General features: G+C 45.8%; 1 protein-coding gene across 2 annotated transcripts; it reads left to right on the top strand.

Moving 5' to 3' along the window:
• The first annotated feature begins 1,313 nt into the window (after positions 1-1,313).
• Positions 1,314-12,522, top strand: Fus (FUS RNA binding protein). 2 transcript variants are annotated; one of them, XM_048332390.1, is made up of 15 exons: positions 1,314-1,435; positions 2,996-3,020; positions 3,115-3,269; positions 4,550-4,694; positions 5,035-5,222; positions 5,491-5,695; positions 7,298-7,332; positions 8,777-8,809; positions 9,536-9,639; positions 10,075-10,204; positions 10,878-10,979; positions 11,096-11,219; positions 11,713-11,813; positions 11,919-12,066; positions 12,320-12,522. In XM_048332390.1, exons 1-15 carry the CDS (start codon positions 1,423-1,425, stop codon positions 12,357-12,359), a joined length of 1,548 nt encoding a protein of 515 aa, XP_048188347.1. In that variant the 5' UTR covers positions 1,314-1,422; the 3' UTR covers positions 12,360-12,522. The 2 variants fall into 2 exon arrangements, with proteins under 2 accessions (XP_048188347.1, XP_048188348.1); XM_048332391.1 differs by having other exon boundaries at positions 1,331-1,435; positions 4,553-4,694.
• Positions 12,523-14,551: the final 2,029 nt, after the last annotated feature.

Raw genomic sequence — 14,551 nt, forward strand, 5'->3', positions numbered from 1 at the left:
CTTGCCTGAGCTGGCTTTGAACTGTGATCCACAGATCTCAGCCTCAGGAGTACCTAGGATTATGGCTCTCATTCAACTTTTTGTTCAGGGCTAGGATTACCACTTGAACCACACCTCCAGCTGGTTATTTTAGAAGTGGAAGTCTTGCAGACTTTTCTGCCCTGGCTGGCTTCCAAATGTTATCCTCCAGATCTCAGCCTTCTGAGTGTCTCGGGTTTACAAGTGTGAGGCATTGGCGCCAGGACTCACTTTTCTTATAACCTGGAGATACTTTTGCTTTCTTCACAGGATTATGAGGGGAAAGAAACTGTGCATTTTGAAACCAATTAGAGCCTTATACAAATGTACTATTTCTGGGATCTTCATGCTGGTTTCTTGGTAGTCTTTTCGAATATATGAAAAGTAGTTCTTTATCAGTTAAAAAGGCAAGGGATCGGAAACCTAAGTGTCAAGGAGTGCTTGCCCCGTATACATGAGGCCCTGGGTTCGATTCCCCAGCACCACATATATAGAAAATGGCCAGAAGTGGCGCTGTGACTCAAGTGGCAGAGTGCTAGCCTTGAGCAAAAAGAAGCCAGGGACAGTGCTCAGGCCCTGAGTCCAAGTCCCAGGACTGGCCAAAAAAAAAAAAAAAAAAAAAGGCTCTGATAACCAGGTCCAAGGGACAGCCAGGGCTTCCAGCATCCTGGCTGGTCATGGGCAAAGCCAAAGGGGCCAAAGGGTTTAGCTGAGCTCCGGGTCAGACCAGACTGGGGCCCAGGGGTCCGGTGAAAGTACAGGTTTCCTTCCAGTCAAACGTCACAAACTAAGGACTGAATGAAAGGGGCCCCGAAACAGTCGGGGTGTGCTGCCAGACGAGGAAAGATTAGAAGCAGAGCCGGAGGCTGGAGGGACGATGAGAGAGTCTGATGCGATGGAATGGCAACAGAAGGCGGCAGCCCTCCGCCCAGAGTGAAAGGGTCCAATGTAAAGAATTCCAGTTCCCACAGCCCGACTCCGGGCTCGAACTGCAGTTCCGCCCGCAAACGCTAGGGGCCCCCTCGCCTCGCCCTTAGCGGGGAGCTAGGACGTACCATTGTGTCTCTATAGGGGTAGACTAGGCCAGGGGCCAGTCATATAGAGATTTAAAGAGCTACTTACCAGAACAGATTGTGAAGGTAAGCGTACGTATTGTTAAAGGATTTTGTTAATCTTTTTTCTTTTCGTCTGCTCGGGCCCTCAAGTTCTCTAGCAACAATAGGAACCGGGGCCTACTTCTCCCCCCGTTGTTTTTCAGATTTGGTACATCCCGCCGCGGTGCGTAGGCGGGGGAGGCCTACATAAGCCTTGACGCAGGAGGCGGGGCTGCTCAGTCCTCCCGGCGTCGGCGTTCCGAGCGCTTGGAATCTCGCTGCTTGCCGGCCAGTACGCGCGTGCGCGGACATGGCCTCCAACGGTATGTGAGGGCGCGAGGCGGTAGCGGCGCGCCGATTCGGGGTCTCATTTCCTCCTCGTCAGACTTATAATTTCCAGTGGGCCCGAGGTGGTGATCGCTTGTAGGAGCTTTTCGCCTCGCTGTGGCGGGAAGTCGGGGAGGGTGGAAGGGTGGGGGGGAGGTCGCTGTCGCCATTTTGTTTCGCGCCTCAGGCTCCTCGAGCTGAGCCGGAAGCCTCTTTCCACAGTCCACTTACTCGAGGAGATTGTCGAAGGGGAAGTTTCTGGGTGGGTGGGAGCGTGAGGTGAGGTGGGAGGCCTGGTCTCTGTAGCCATTCCCTTCCCCCATCGGCCCCACGACCGTCTCGCTTTGTCGCAGTGCTGCATCCGGGCACCCGGGCGCGCGCACGCGCTTTGCTGGCCCCTCCCCCTCCCCACGGCGCGGATCCCCTTCCCCGCCTTGCGTCGGCCCAGCGTTTTGTCGCGAGACCCTCGGCCGCGGACTTGTCGGTCGCTGCTGGAGCAGTAGAGGGCCTCGCCCTGGGATCCCTCGGGAGGGGGCGGGACCGTCCTCTTCCCGCCTCTTTTGCCACGCGGCCCGGGCCGGGGGCGGCATCTGGGCCGTGCGCCGGCCTAACGTAGTGTGGGGCGGCAATACGGGGATTGACCAACGGACTGACCCGGGGGCTGGCCGGGCGGGTGGGATTCCCGCCTAAGTTTCGATTTTCGGTGGTAGCAACCCACCCAGACCACACCCTCGCCTGCTCATTTTTGTGGCTTCCTGAACGGAGATGAGCTTATCATGCTAGCTACATTGTTAATACAGCAGTTTAAAAAATGTCCTCTGTCTTCTGTGGTTTGCTGTGTCTCCCAGCAGCCCTAAGAAAGGTAAAGATAGGCTAGAGGAGAGAACAGTTTCCAGCACAGGTCTCAGGATGACCCGAGTCCCCGGTGATAGTTGGTTTCTGAGGAACAGCAAAGGTCTGAGTTGTTTGAGGTCAAAGGGCTTTTGTTGTCTTAGTTTCCAGGCTGCACTTTTTGTCTTCCAAGGTTGAGCACATCATCTTTTTTCCAGACCTTTCCCCTCCTTCCCCCCCTTTGAGTTTGAACACTGCACCCTTGATACCAAACCTCTGCCACTTATTTAGTATCTGTGGGTTGAGTTACTGTCTCTTGACTTAACGGTGGTGAGACAGAATTCAGAATTTCACCCCCCAGCGGTGTGAAAATGCTGTGTATGAGTCATGTGACACAAGCCTGGGGGGGGGAGGCTCGAGGACCCTAGTAGTGCTATCCACCAAAATCTTTTTTTTTTTTTTTTGTCAAGTAAATACTTGGGCTGGAGTTATAGTTCAGTAGAAGCTTGAGTAACTCTGCAAAATAAAACACCCCAGAAGTTTGGTCTTCAGGAACCAGTGCTTTTTCCTTTATTGTAAGAAAACTCGATACTTCTAGCTCGCCTTTCTCAATGTCTTATGGAAGAATTCCAAAGTTTTGATTTCCTTCCTCTAGTGGCCTCAGTGCTTAAGCTGTCACCAGTATGACAGCTGGTGGTTAATGAAATTGTATTTTTCTTTTGCAGATTATACCCAGCAAGCAACCCAAAGGTAAGTGCCAGTTCTGTTTGCAGAAGGAACTAACTTTAGTTTGTTTTTGGTTTGTTAGGTAATTTCCTGATTGTCCTATTTTCTTTTCCTCTAGCTATGGGGCCTACCCTACTCAGCCTGGGCAGGGCTACTCCCAGCAGAGCAATCAGCCCTATGGACAGCAGAGTTACAGTGGTTATGGCCAGTCAGCAGACACTTCAGGCTATGGTCAGAGCAGTTATGGCTCTTCGTATGGACAGACTCAGAACAGTGAGTTCCTCTTATTGAGACCACCCTGCTTCTACCTGCTCTTTGTGAATGTTGCTTTTCTTTAACTTGAACAATGTTCAAATTATTTTCCACTCAGTCTATTAACTTACCATTCTTTTTCAAGTGTCTTGTGTACTTGTATACAAAGGGGTTGCCATTTAACATTAGCTTATGATTACAAAACATCTTTCCATGTTTTCCCTTTTCCTAATTTTGTAGGATAGGATATACATTGAATTACTGCTAACTTGCTCTTTGTAGTCCAGTCGTTTCAGGCAAATGTTTTTTGGATTATAAGTGCTTTTATATGTTTTTTTCTTTGCTATTAAGGTTGAACCTTTTCCTATTTCTCCTCTTGGCATGAAACAGGAAATGCTTGTAAGGAGAACCAGTTTTAGGCTGATTATTGCATAGAAATGTTTTGCTTGAAAATAGTTGACATCATTTTGCCATAAGTCATGTGATACACAAAGATGAAAATAGAAAATTGGCCCTAAGGTCTAGAAGTATAATCAGTGTGGGTTGTTGCATATATGATGTATACATATCAGCATATTCAATTGCAGCTACTAACTCTGGGGTTGTGATTAGTGGTCTTGGAGATTGGTTTTGGGAGAGCATGAGTGAGAGTAAAGATGGAGCATTAACCTGGTTTTGGGAAAGCATGAGTAGGAGTGAAGTTGGAGCATTAACTAGTGTTTAGAAGATGCGTGATTATGAGTTGGAGGATTAGCAGTTTCTTAGCTGATTATAAAAAGCACTGGTTTTCTTTTTTTTTGGCCAGTCCTGGGCCTTGGACTCAGGGCCTGAGCACTGTCCCTCCCTGGCTTCTTCCCACTCAAGGCTAGCACTCTGCCACCTGAGCCACAGTGCCCCTTCTGGCCGTTTTCCATATGTGGTGCTGGGGAATCGAACCGAGACCTTCATGTGTAGGAGGCAAGCACTCTTGCCACTAGGCCATATTCCCAGCCCAGCACTGGTTTTCTTTTTATTAAGTAGTTGTGCAACTGGGTTACAATTCCATAAGTCAGGTTACAAGTACAATGCTTCTTGTTCAGTATTACCCCTGCTTTCTCACCCATTTCCCCCCTCCCATTCCTCCCCTTAAGGTACGTAGTTCAGTTTTTACATCACCGCATTGAATATAATGACTACATTTGCTCACCCTCTCTCCCACTGTTCTGTGCCCCCACCGGAACAGTATATAATTTAATGTATTCCATGCCTTTTTTTTTTCTTTCCTTAGAACTTTTGTGATTCCCTTTCTGTTTTCTTTGTAGCAGGCTATGGAACTCAGTCAGCTCCTCAGGGGTATGGCTCCACTGGAGGGTATGGCAGTAGCCAGAGTTCCCAGTCGTCTTATGGGCAGCAGTCTTCCTACCCTGGTTATGGCCAGCAGCCAGCTCCCAGCAGCACCTCTGGAAGGTAAGGCCAGAAAGATGAGGTGTGAATTGATAGTCTCTGTTGGATAAAGAGAATGGAACATACTAAAAGTGAAGTGAGGGCTGGGAATATGGCCTAGTGGCAAGAGTGCTTGCCTTGTATACATGAAGCCCTGGGTTTGATTGCCCAGCACCACATATATAGAAAGTGGCACTGTGGCTCAAGTGGCAGAGTGCTAGCCTTGAGCAAAAAGGAAGCCAGGGACAGTGCTCAGGGCCTGAATTCAAGCCCCAGGACTGGCAAAAATTAATTTTAAAAGTGAAGTGAAAGGGATTTAATTGGTCATGGTAGGGTTATGATTTTGTTTTTATTTTCCCTTTAGTTATGGTGGCAGCTCCCAGAGCAGTAGCTATGGGCAGCCCCAAAGTGGGGGCTATGGCCAACAATCTGGCTATGGAGGACAACAACAGAGTTATGGACAGCAGCAAAGCTCTTACAATCCCCCTCAAGGCTACGGACAGCAGAACCAATATAACAGTAGCAGCGGAGGAGGTGGAGGGGGTGGTGGAGGTAAGAAAGTGTTTGTAGCTGTTTCCTACTTTCCTTAGAATTTGTACTCTGACCCTTAACCTAAGAGTTGCTTTATTTTTTTTCCTAGCTCTTTTTATTCCTTTTGTCCTTTGTTTTCTGGCACTATTGACCCTGCTACTTCGTGATTACCTACTTTCAGTGGGTGGGACTCAGGATTAACTGCAAGACTATCTGTGCTAATAAGCACATAGCCTGCTACTAAATTATATTCTCAGCCCTTATTCAACGTATCCTTTTTCCCATACAGGCAACTATGGCCAAGATCAGTCCTCCATGAGTGGTGGTGGTGGCGGCTATGGCAATCAGGACCAGAGTGGTGGCGGTGGCTACGGGGGAGGCCAGCAAGACCGTGGGGGCCGAGGCAGGGGCGGTGGCGGTGGTTATAACCGCAGCAGTGGTGGCTATGAACCCAGAGGTCGTGGAGGTGGCCGTGGAGGCAGAGGCGGCATGGGGTAGGTGTCTCATGAGCCAGGGAGTATTTGGGGTGAGGAGAGTGGAGGGTTGCATGAATCCCCTGAAGCCTAGTCCTTAGTGCATGGTTATAGTATTCTTGTTCTCTGGGCATCTGTAAGGGCTTTGACTTTTGGGCAGTGATTGTTGCTACATCCCTATTACATTTTTATGAGAAGTTGGGAGCCTACAAGCCCATCTACACTTTTGAGTAGCTACTTGAGTATTGATGCTTTTATTTCCAAAGAAAACAGATACATAAGCACATATGAATTAGGGTCATTGATATGCTAGGCAAGAAACATGGGAGTAAAATTTCTTTGTCTGCAAGGGAAACTGATGATCCCACTCCTGGGAACTGGTAGGGGAACTTTGTTCTGTGTATACCCATGTGTCCTCCAAGGGCGGTGGTAATGGTTGATCTCACGTAAGCTTCCAGGAATTGGCTGCTTACTCTTCCCATATTCTGTAGTCACTTGAACCCATGAACTTGATTTGCACTAATTTGACTGGTTTTGTGTGTGACATGGTTTATATGGTCATGTGACTGATGTGTGCAGACCTTTGGGGCAAAATAGGCTTGACAGTGGTATTCCACCTATTTGCTCCACTGTCTATCTTCCCCTGGTTAGTTTCTGAACATCAACTTTGTCCAACTGCCTTTTCCCTTCCCATAGAAATTGAAGTAGAACCTTAGATTTGATGTTAAAACATTTGTCAAATCTGTTGTAAATATGATTTGAAGGACCCTCTTGTCTCTTTGAAAAGGGGAGGATTATTAGTGGTATTCCTTTTTTTTAAGTAGGTTTTTAAAATATATTTGTGGTAAGTATTAGAGGTGGGCGGGGGCAGTCTCAAAAAAGACATTCAAAAGTAAGGAGAAAACTGTTGTGTGCGTGTGTTTAATGCAAAACTTTAAAAAGAAAAGCAACTGTTATGTGACTGTTAACTTGCTCTGCATTTTATGTGCCACAGGTATGAAAGGTGACATTGCAAAATACTCCGCTCTTCTCCCAGTGTAGAAGGGGTGACCCCGGGGATAGGGGGATGATCAAAACAGCTCAGTAGTTAGGATAGGGCTTAGCTAAGTTTGTCTTGCTTTAAGGGGAAATTGCCTTTGGTTTTGACTTTTTATATGGAATGGGGTTGGGTCTGCTTGCTGCTTTCAAAGCAAAAACCACAAAAACGTGTTCAGGGCTACCCCCAGCCTGCTGTGAAATGTTTTCTGGGTAAATTGGGGGTAGTTTTTAAACCAACTACTGGGTTGTCAACTACTTAAAACAAGAGGAAAAAACATCTGCTACACCAGAAGAACTACCAAGGAAAATGGGTCATTTTTTTTCCAGAGGAAATAGATACATTTCTATTATCTATATATACATATATAAAGAAAAATCCTGTGTCTGAGATATTGCACACGTGTGTGTGTGAGACATGCTCAAAGGTCAGACAAGGGGTGGTCAGGAAGGGATGTATTTTAGTAGCCACTTGTATCTTTTTTCCAAAACACCTACCCATGTATATGGGGCATGTTAAAATCAAAAAAACACCCTTTTGTAGCCGTTGGAAGCTTCATGTCCTTTCTTCTAACTTGTCTTCTCCAGCGGAAGTGACCGTGGTGGCTTCAATAAATTTGGTGGTAAGTGAACAGAGTTTCCAAAATTCCCAACTCCCAGCAATGCTTTGTCTGATTGTTCATTTGCAGATGTCTTAGTGTGTTAATTTGTCAAAGGTTTTTGAAGTGTCCATAATCACCTCCAGAAGGGGGTGGGGTAGGACTGGCACCTGCTACCAGATGTGTGCTAACGTGGAGGCGGCAGGCAGGGGTAAAAACTTTGGCAGTCTGCTACCAAATTGGTTGGACCCGGGTTAATGGAGGTGTATAGTTGGCCTCTGGACAGGGATGTGCCACACCTGGCACTTAGTGGCCACCATCATGAGCAACTGGAGAGTATGCTGGAACACGTGATGCCAACTTGGCTTTAGGACCCTTTGATCAGTGTATCCAAGGCTGGTGTGCGTGTATGTGTGTGTAACAACTTCCAGGTGTTTAATTCTTGGGAGAAGGACGTGGAATGTGCCCTGCCCTGAGGATGGTGAAGTTGGTGTGTATTTTTTACATTAAGTACTGAGTGGCGTCAATGCAGTTCTACATTTGTACTTAACTCAGCTGGGCACATAGATACTAGCTCTGGGAAGGAAGGTGTGGACTACTTCAAGAAAGGTTTGGGAGCATGTGTGGCTCATGGGAAATAACCAGGTCTTACACTGCACAAACTGAATTCATGGAAAAATGTCAAATTTGAGAAGTCTCCCAGTAAGCTGGAACTTTTCTGGTTTGGTTAACTAACAAGGTTTCTTGATTTGTTTCAACATTTAAAAGCCAAAGGCTTGGGTTCATGACTTAGGTGTCATTGTGTATTGGTACAATATTTATACATAGGATATGATGAATTCAGATAAAACATTGGTCAAAGATGGTCTCTGGAAAAAAATAGAGGCTGCATTATGGAAATAAGATTTCTGGTCTGTTCCCTGGGACATGCTTTAAAAACACAATAGATATTATGTACGAGTTTTTAAATTTTATTTTCATGTGGCTTTGGGGAAACAACATGGTTTTAAGAATGGTTTCTAAAGATGAAATTTAAACATTGTTCTATAAGGGATAAGTAATGTTTTTGGTGTTCCAAGTGGATGGATGTACATCACATTGCTGGTGGTGAGCCCATGTCTCTCTGGGGTGAGAGAACAGGGCCAAGCTCTGAGTTGGTTTGTTAATCACTTAATGGGTCGTCCCCTCCCCCTTCTGTGCTGAGGACATTTCCCAGCAGGAGCTGGGGGAGGCTGTATTTTCTGAAGTGTGAACTCAAACCTGTAGGGACTCAAAAGTTAAAAGCTCTTGTGGAAAGGGGACCTGTGTCTCCCTGAGACTTGCCTAGGGTTTGGAGTAAGGATGAGAGCATTTACGGAATACTTTGCAAGAGCTAGAATTTGGTGTGTGTTTGTTTTTATTGTCTTTTCCTGTTGACTAATGGCTCCTTTTCCTTGTTTTTGTTCTTTTTTTTTTTATGTCACTTAAGGCCCTCGGGATCAAGGATCTCGACATGATTCTGGTGAGTCCACTGTGAAACCTAGACTTAAATGCTCTGTGAAACTTAAAAAGTAATGAGAAAAGCAGGGGTAGAGAGGATAAAGGTATTCAAGTAGATACTAGAAATATTGGACCAATAGTTGAGTCCTTTCCCAGCAATTTAGTAGGTTCTGAGATTCTAACCTGTCTAGGTGATGATACTACGTCTGGGAAGGATGCTTCAGTACTGCTTTTTCAAAGCAGTTTTTGAAAAATGCATGTCATGTCCAAATAGGTGAACAAAATCAGTGAGTGGAAGAGCTGGTTGCATCACACATAAAGAAGAGCATTAAGTTTCTCTTGACTGTATTCATACATATATAGGGTTTAACATAAAATAAATTCCTTAGGGGTCTTTAGTTGAATGTTGGTAAACACTGCGTGTGTGGTTATAAGATTTTGGGCAGTGAACTTCTGAGCCCTGGTTTCTATACTGGCTTTTTAACATGTTTGAAAGGTAGTTGTAAAGTAAACCTAACGTATGAACATGCCGGGAGATGGACAATCAAATACTAAAATAGAATGGTATGTGTTTCTTGTCTAACCAGAACCCAAAATAATACTAGTTGCTTGGCCCTGAAATCCCTTGTTTTTATTGTTGAAAGCTTCAATATCAAGTATTTAACTTGTTCTATTTACCTAGACCTTTTTAAAAAAATCTTTAATTTGCCTTTTCTAATTCTCATTTCCCCCTATCTCGAACAAGCAGAACAGGATAATTCGGACAACAACACGATCTTTGTACAGGGCCTGGGTGAGAATGTCACAATCGAGTCTGTGGCCGACTACTTCAAGCAGATTGGTATTATTAAGGTACTTGTGAAGCGGAGGGAGTGTGGACCTCATACATTAATGAAAATAGATGCTAGTGTGGAGCATTAAAAGACGTTGCCGTTTACTAAAAGAACACAAAAAGCAATAAAGAAATGTCCAGAGTTGCAGTGCTGACTGTGGCTTTAATTTAGATTACCTGTAAGATGGAAGCCGGGAAGAGTGGGAGCTGAGGTTAGAGAATGTCAGGAGCAGAACCAAATGGTTCTTTGTATTCACAAGTTCTGTGTTGGTAGATTGAGTCAAACTCAAATCAAATATTTGATAGGGTGCATCTATACTGAATTTCTTGAATAAATATACATTGCATTAGATATCAATAAGTAATCTAGAAGTACCAAGGTTTTTGTCAGGTGCTAAGCCAGCATGAGGCCCTGGAGCTCCTCTAAAATGGCCTTTTCATTTTGTTTTCTTCAGACAAATAAGAAAACCGGACAGCCCATGATTAACTTGTACACAGACAGGGAAACAGGCAAGCTGAAGGGAGAGGCAACAGTCTCCTTTGATGACCCACCTTCTGCTAAAGCAGCTATTGACTGGTTTGATGGTATGTATGAGAAAAATGGCGGGGTGGGTAAGAAGGAGTTTTAAGAACCTGGCTAGGCTTCATTCTGAGGTGTTTTTTTTTTTCCCCCTTGTATCTGGCCTTGAATTCAAGCTTCTCTGCTTGTCTTGCCTACTAAACAGGTACTCTACCACTTGAGGTGTACTTTCTGCTGATGATTTTAGAGATGAAGTCATGGACTGCTGCTGGGCTTGAATCATGATCTGTTTCTCAGATACCTGGCTTCTCATTTTCTTTTTTGCCAGTCCTTGGGGCTTGGACTCAGGGCTGAGCACTGTCCTTGGCTTTTTCTTGCTCAAGGCTAGCACTCTGCCACTTGAGCCACAGCGCCACTTCTGGCTTTTTTTCCCCCTGTTTATGTGGTACTGAGGAGTCGAACCCAGGGCTTCGTGTATATGAGGCGAGCACTCTAGCACTAGGCCATATTCCTAGCCCCTTGAGGGTTCTTTTGAGTCTTATTTGTAATTTTAGTGTAGTATCAGATTATAAAGTTTCAAGAAGATAGGAAGTGACTTTGGATTTATATAAAGGTCTTGATGTGCAGGTGTCTTATTTTGTAGAGTTGCAGATAAGACCTCATACATCCTAGGCCAGCACCTTTCTATTGAATTGTGCCCCCAGCTCCAAAGTCTCCTTTTATGTCTTACTACTTTAGGTAAAGAATTCTCTGGGAATCCTATCAAGGTTTCATTTGCTACTCGCCGAGCAGACTTCAATCGAGGTGGTGGCAATGGTCGTGGAGGCCGAGGGCGAGGAGGTGAGGAGCTGCTGATTAATACCCAATTACTTACTCGTGGTATTAGGAGATGATGTGGAAGAGAAGACATTAGCCAAAGTTTGAAGGTGCCAGACTCCTTATCATGTTTCTACTAGGACCAATGGGCCGTGGGGGCTATGGAGGCGGAGGCAGTGGTGGCGGTGGCCGGGGAGGATTCCCCAGTGGCGGTGGTGGCGGTGGAGGACAGCAACGAGCTGGGGACTGGAAGTGTCCTAATCCGTGAGTGAAACTTGTTTTAAAGTTGGTACTATGGCAGGCTATGTGGGTGTTTTCCATACTAAAGAATGTGAAGGCTGCGTGAGTGTGGAGTAGTTCCCCCACTTCCTTTGGATATGCTGTGTTTCTAAAATCATCACTGGGTGCTTGCAGCCTGGGATAGTACAGAGCTTGGAAAGTACTTGAACACAGCAGTGTGGTACCGAGCCAACCGAGCCAGTGGGTCTGATAAGCGGCTACACTGAATGGGAAGCACAGTGTATACAGCTTTGAGAAGCTGGACAAGTTTCCATCAGGACTCAGAAATATGTGCAGTTTATATCCCATAAATTATTTCTGGGATTGGGTAATAGGGACACTGAAATGGTGGGTATGGGGACACTATTGTATTGTGAGGAATAGTAGAGTAGATTAGGTTTAATTTTTCTTTTTGCTCTTCCTGAGAAGCATGTCTTGTGAATTCTGTATATTACCTAATTGTCTTATGTTTTCTTAGTACCTGTGAGAACATGAACTTCTCCTGGAGAAATGAATGCAATCAGTGTAAGGCCCCTAAACCAGATGGCCCAGGAGGGGGACCAGGGGGCTCTCATATGGGTAAGAAAGTGGCAGAGCTGACATTAAGTTTTTGGCCGGAAGGGTAAGTGGAAGGTTGGAGCATGAAGGTAATACCCTGTTTTTTTTTTTTTTTTTCTGTCCTAGGGGGTAACTATGGAGATGATCGTCGTGGTGGCAGAGGAGGCTACGATCGGGGTGGCTACCGAGGCCGAGGCGGAGACCGAGGGGGCTTCCGAGGGGGCCGGGGTGGTGGGGACAGAGGTGGCTTTGGCCCTGGCAAGATGGACTCTAGGTGAGTAAGGCTCTAAATCAAAATAAAAGTAATTGAGTAGAGGTCAGGAGCGTAACAGGGTTTGGTGAAGAGAATAGTTTCTTTGGGAAGAGCTGATAAGGTAACCTTATTGGGAAGGATAGAAAATTAGGGAATTTGTTTTTAAGTATATCACAGAGGCAGAAATGAGATTTGTTTTGGTAGAGAGGGCTTGTAAGGTGTTTTGGGGTGGAGATGATGGAAAACTGGAGACTAATATGTACTCTCTTTTCAGGGGTGAGCACAGACAGGATCGCAGGGATAGGCCGTATTAGCCGGCTCCTGAAGTTCTGGAACAACTTCCTGTACCCAGTGTTACCTTCAACCTTCGTTCTTTTGTAACCTTCCAACTCGTCAACACCCATGGATTTTTTTGTGTCGGACTGTAATTGTAACCATACCTCTGGATCCCATTAAAAGCTATGGTTTTAGTTAAAATTTCTTCCCTCCCCACCCCTACTCCCACTCCTCACTTGCCTGGAAGAACGGTGTCCTGGAAAGGAATGGTGAGGAGTTGTCTTCTGAGAATACCTGATCTCTTGGAGTAGAAATGAGTGTAAAGTGATCTTGCTCCAGTACAAACGGTGCTTGAGCAAGTGATGGGAAAGGAGAGAGTAGTTCCTGTATTTAAAGAAGGTGATCTGACTGGCACTGGTGGCTCAAACCTGTAATCCTAGCTACTCAGGAGGATCTTGGTTTGAAGCCAGCCTGGGCAGAAAAAGTTCCCGTGAGACTCTTAGCTCCATTTAACTCAAGCCAGAAGTGGATTAAAGTGGTAGAGCACTAGCCTTGAGCAAATGAGCTCCCAGCCTAGGCCCAAAGGTCAAGGCTTGCAGCTGACAAAAAAAACTGCCATGTAGTTTTCTGGGGGTAAGCATTACATAGACAACTTACTACATAGGAACAGTTGGACCATTTTTCCATTGTGCTTGTGTCCAGAAGGCCACTCGTACTTTCTCTGTTTATGTGGTACTGAGACATCCAATCCGGGGCTTTCATGCATGCTAGGCAAGCACTACCCCTGAGCCACACTCTGAGCCTCCTGATACCTTACTTGGGAATTTTAGGCTTGCGTCAATGATGAAGGGATTGGAAAGCCTCCTTTAAAGTGGAGTGTGAAATGAGTCACCGAGTTAATAGTCTTCCCCCCCCCCCCCCCCCCGCAACCTTGCCTTTCCTGATGCCTGAAGGCCAATTTTTTTTTCTTACCCGAATCTGAATTAAGGAAACTAGTCTACATCTAGCAGCTGCTGGATAGGCATGAATTTGAATATACAAAACTAAAGCTGGGAGTGGCATGTGCACAGCTATGGTTCCAGCACTTGGGAGGCTGAGGCAGTCCACGAACAAGGACAGCCTTAGGGCTATAAGAAGTGGGGCTCAAAAAGAATTGATAATTATGACAGAACAAAGGATTTTCTTTTGTGGTGCTAGTCTTTTTTGTACATGCTAGACAAGTGGCTATAGTTAACATAAATCTAGTCTGCCCAGCCCCACGTGGGTCTTTTTTTGGGGGGGGGGGGAGGGAGGGAGTGGAATGGAAAGGGGTCCAGCAGTATAACCTAAATTGACCTCAGCCCTGCTTTAACCTCTCAAGGGCTGAGGTTACATGTATATGACATTGTTGTGCATTGTTTTAAGATGAAACAAATGGCTTTGCAGGTGCTTGAGACCTGTAGTTGTAAAGTTCTTTGGTGCTAGGATCTAGCTTTTGGCCAGGCTGGCTCCAAACCATACACTTCAAATTTCAATTTTAGGGTTACAGACCCACTGGCACCTGGCTTAAGACACTTGTAACAAATGGTATTGTTAGGAAACATGGCAGGGCTGGTGGTAGAGCCCTGGCTATCATGCATGAAGCCCTGGGCTTGATTCCTCAGTACCACAAAGGGAGTGCAGGCCTTGAGCAAAAGGACTGCCCAGGCCCCAGGTTCAGTCCTCAGGCCTGGCAAAAGAAAAGCATCCTCATGGAGGATAGTGGGTGTGGCCAAACACATTCTCCCCAGGTGGTGGCTTGCTGGGTTGGTTACTTTGGATATGGGGAAGCATAGGGCAGGGCAGTCCAGTCGTGGTACAGCTCCTTACTCATGGACTTAATGGTTGACCAAAAAGGACCAACCAATTTCTTGCCCATTAAACAGTTGAGTTGATGTGGAAATGTCAGTCCCAACCTGTAATTGTGAACAAATGGAGTGATCTAGGAGAATCTCCTTTGAGCAAGGCAAAAGTTAACCTAATTCTGAGTCTAAAGGAACAGTGCGTTTAGGTGAGAAAAATCAGTGTTTTCCCCTTCCCAACCTGTGTTGGTAGTGGTAATGGGGCTTGAACTTAGACATATACTATCCGTTAGCTTTCTTGGCTCTGTCACTTGAGCCATGTCTCCAGAGTTTTTCTGGCTAATTGGATATGAGTTGGATTTCTCTGCTGAGTTGTGGTAGGCTGGCTTTGAACGTGGGTCCTCAGATCT

Source organism: Perognathus longimembris, chromosome 23 (assembly GCF_023159225.1).
Source record: "Perognathus longimembris pacificus isolate PPM17 chromosome 23, ASM2315922v1, whole genome shotgun sequence".
NCBI classification, from domain to species: domain Eukaryota; kingdom Metazoa; phylum Chordata; class Mammalia; order Rodentia; family Heteromyidae; genus Perognathus; species Perognathus longimembris.